General features: G+C 51.9%; 1 protein-coding gene across 1 annotated transcript in view; it reads right to left on the bottom strand.

Annotated features, from left to right (window-relative positions):
* FBN3 (fibrillin 3) overlaps positions 1 to 2,275 on the bottom strand; it is a 101,863-nt gene that overhangs the window by 74,188 nt on the left and 25,400 nt on the right. Inside the window, exons 16-17 of the mRNA XM_011943601.1 lie at positions 1,388 to 1,513; positions 1,176 to 1,301 (exon numbers count right to left, since the gene is read on the bottom strand). Of these exons, the coding sequence (XP_011798991.1) occupies positions 1,176 to 1,301; positions 1,388 to 1,513 (252 nt within the window). The remainder of the gene's footprint in view (positions 1 to 1,175; positions 1,302 to 1,387; positions 1,514 to 2,275) is intronic.

Consider the following 2,275-nt stretch of genomic DNA (forward strand, 5'->3'; position numbering starts at 1 on the left):
CAGCTACTTGGGAGACTGAGGCAGGATAATCTCTTGAACCATGGGAGAATTGCTTGAACCCAGGAGGTAGAGGTTGCAGTGAGCCGAGATCACGCTATTGCACTCCAGCCTGGGCGACAGAGCGAGACTCTGTCTCAAAAAGACAAAATAAAAAAATAAAGAATATTAAGGATATTACAAATGATGAACAGCCAGATGGAAAAGATGCATGGTACGGGGTATCTGGGAGGAGACGTGAAATTTCCGTGCCTGCTCTGGGCGTGCCACCTTGCCAGCACACACGTGTGTCCATCCACCTGGAAGCTCTCCAAACTCCACAGTTCGAGTAGGACTTCTGGGATGTGTGTATAAATGTGTGCCCCTGAGTGTGTACAGCTGGGTGTGACTGGGACCACAAGTGTGGGAAGTGTGAGAATGAGTGTATGGGCCAGGCATGGTGGCTCGCGCCTATAATCCCAGCACTTTGGGAGGCTGAGGTGGGTGGATTACTTGAGGTCAGGAGTTCGAGACCAGCCTGGCGAACATGGCGAAACCCTGTCACTACTAAAAATACAAAAATTATCTGAGTGTGGTGGCGGGCACCTGTAATCCCAGCTACTCAGGAGGCTGAAGAGGGAGAATCACTTGAACTGGGAGGCGGAGGTTGCAGTGAGCCAAGATCGCGCCACTGCACTCCAGCCTGGGTGATAGAGCAAGACTCTGTCTCAAAAAAAAAAAAAGAATAAGTGTGTATGTAAATGTGAGTATATGCATGTCTTTGAGTGCGTGTGTGTGAATGTAGGTACATATGCAAGTGTCTTTGAGTATGCATGTCTGTGGACACATGCACACAGCATGTCTGAATGTATTTGCATGTACACAGCATGCGCGGTGTGTCTGGGTTTATGTATGCATGACACATGCAACGTGCATGCCTGAGTGTGGCTGTGTGCAGGATGTTTCTGAGTGTGTGCATATGTGTCTTGTGTACACACCTCATGCAACATGTGTGAGTATCGGAGCGTGTGCATATATGTGTGTGTGTGCACACTACATACAGCATACGTGTGTGTGAATAGAGGTAACATGTAAGCATCTTTGAGTGTGTGCATGTCTCTGTGTGCACACGCTACACAAAGAGTATGTCGGGGCGTGTGTGTGTGTGTGCAAACCCACGTGAGCCCGGGACCCTGTACCTTTGCAGATCTCCGTGTCCTGCCAGAAGTGGAAGCCGGGGGGGCAGGAGCAGCTGTAGCTGCCGGGGCTATTCTGGCACCACCCGTTGTCACACAGGAGGCTGTTGAGGGCACACTCATCCACGTCTGTGGGGTGGGGGTGGGAGAGAGGGGTGAGGAGTCTGCAGTGGAGGAGGTTGCCCGTGCATCCACCCTCCAGGTGGCGTGCTTACCTGTGCACTCCTTGCCTGAGGCACCTGCCTCATAACCCAGGTTGCAGATGCAGCGGTAGCTGCCCCGAAGGTTCTCACACACGCCATTAGCACAAACCTCAGGGTCCAGAGCACACTCGTTGATATCTGCGGCAGGAGGAGGGAAGGTGTGTCCCGGTGCCCAGGGGTCTCTAGAAGTCAGATTCCCCAAGCCAAGAGCTCCAGCCCAGACCCGGCCTCATTTTCTCTAAACCAGGGTTTCTCAGCCTGAGCACTGCTAACATTTGGGGCCAGATCATTTTTTGCTGCGAGGGGCCATCCCATGCATTTTAGGATGTGGAGCAGCTTCCGTGGCCTCCACCCATGAGATGTCAGTAGCACCCACCCCGCCCCAGTATTACTCCAGACATTGTGAAATGACCTCGGCAGGGCAGGGGCCAAATTATCTCCAGTTTGGAGATAGTGGAGCAGACATCCATACGGTGGCGCTGTCATAAAAATAAAAGCAATTATAGGCCAGATACAGTGGCTATCACCTGTAATCCCACCACTTTGGGAGGCTGAGGTGGGAGGATTGCTTGAGCCCAGGAGTTTGAGACCAGCCTGGGCAACATAGCAAGACCCCATCTCTATAAAACGTAAATTTTTTTTTGAGACAGGGTCTCACTCTGTCACACAGGCTGGAGTGCAGTGATGCAATCTCGACTCACTGCAACCTCTGCCTCCCTGGTTCAAGTAATTCTCGTGACTCAGTAGCTGGGATTACCCCCAAGTAGGTGGGATTACAGCTACCATGCCTGGCTAATTTTTCTATTTTTAGTAGAGATGGGGTTTCACCATGTTGGCCAGGCTGGTCTGGAACTCCTGACTTCAAGTGATCCACCCGCCTCAGCCTCCCAAAGTGCTGGC

Source organism: Colobus angolensis, unplaced genomic scaffold, assembly GCF_000951035.1.
Source record: "Colobus angolensis palliatus isolate OR3802 unplaced genomic scaffold, Cang.pa_1.0 Scaffold22, whole genome shotgun sequence".
Classification (NCBI taxonomy): Eukaryota; Metazoa; Chordata; class Mammalia; order Primates; family Cercopithecidae; genus Colobus; species Colobus angolensis.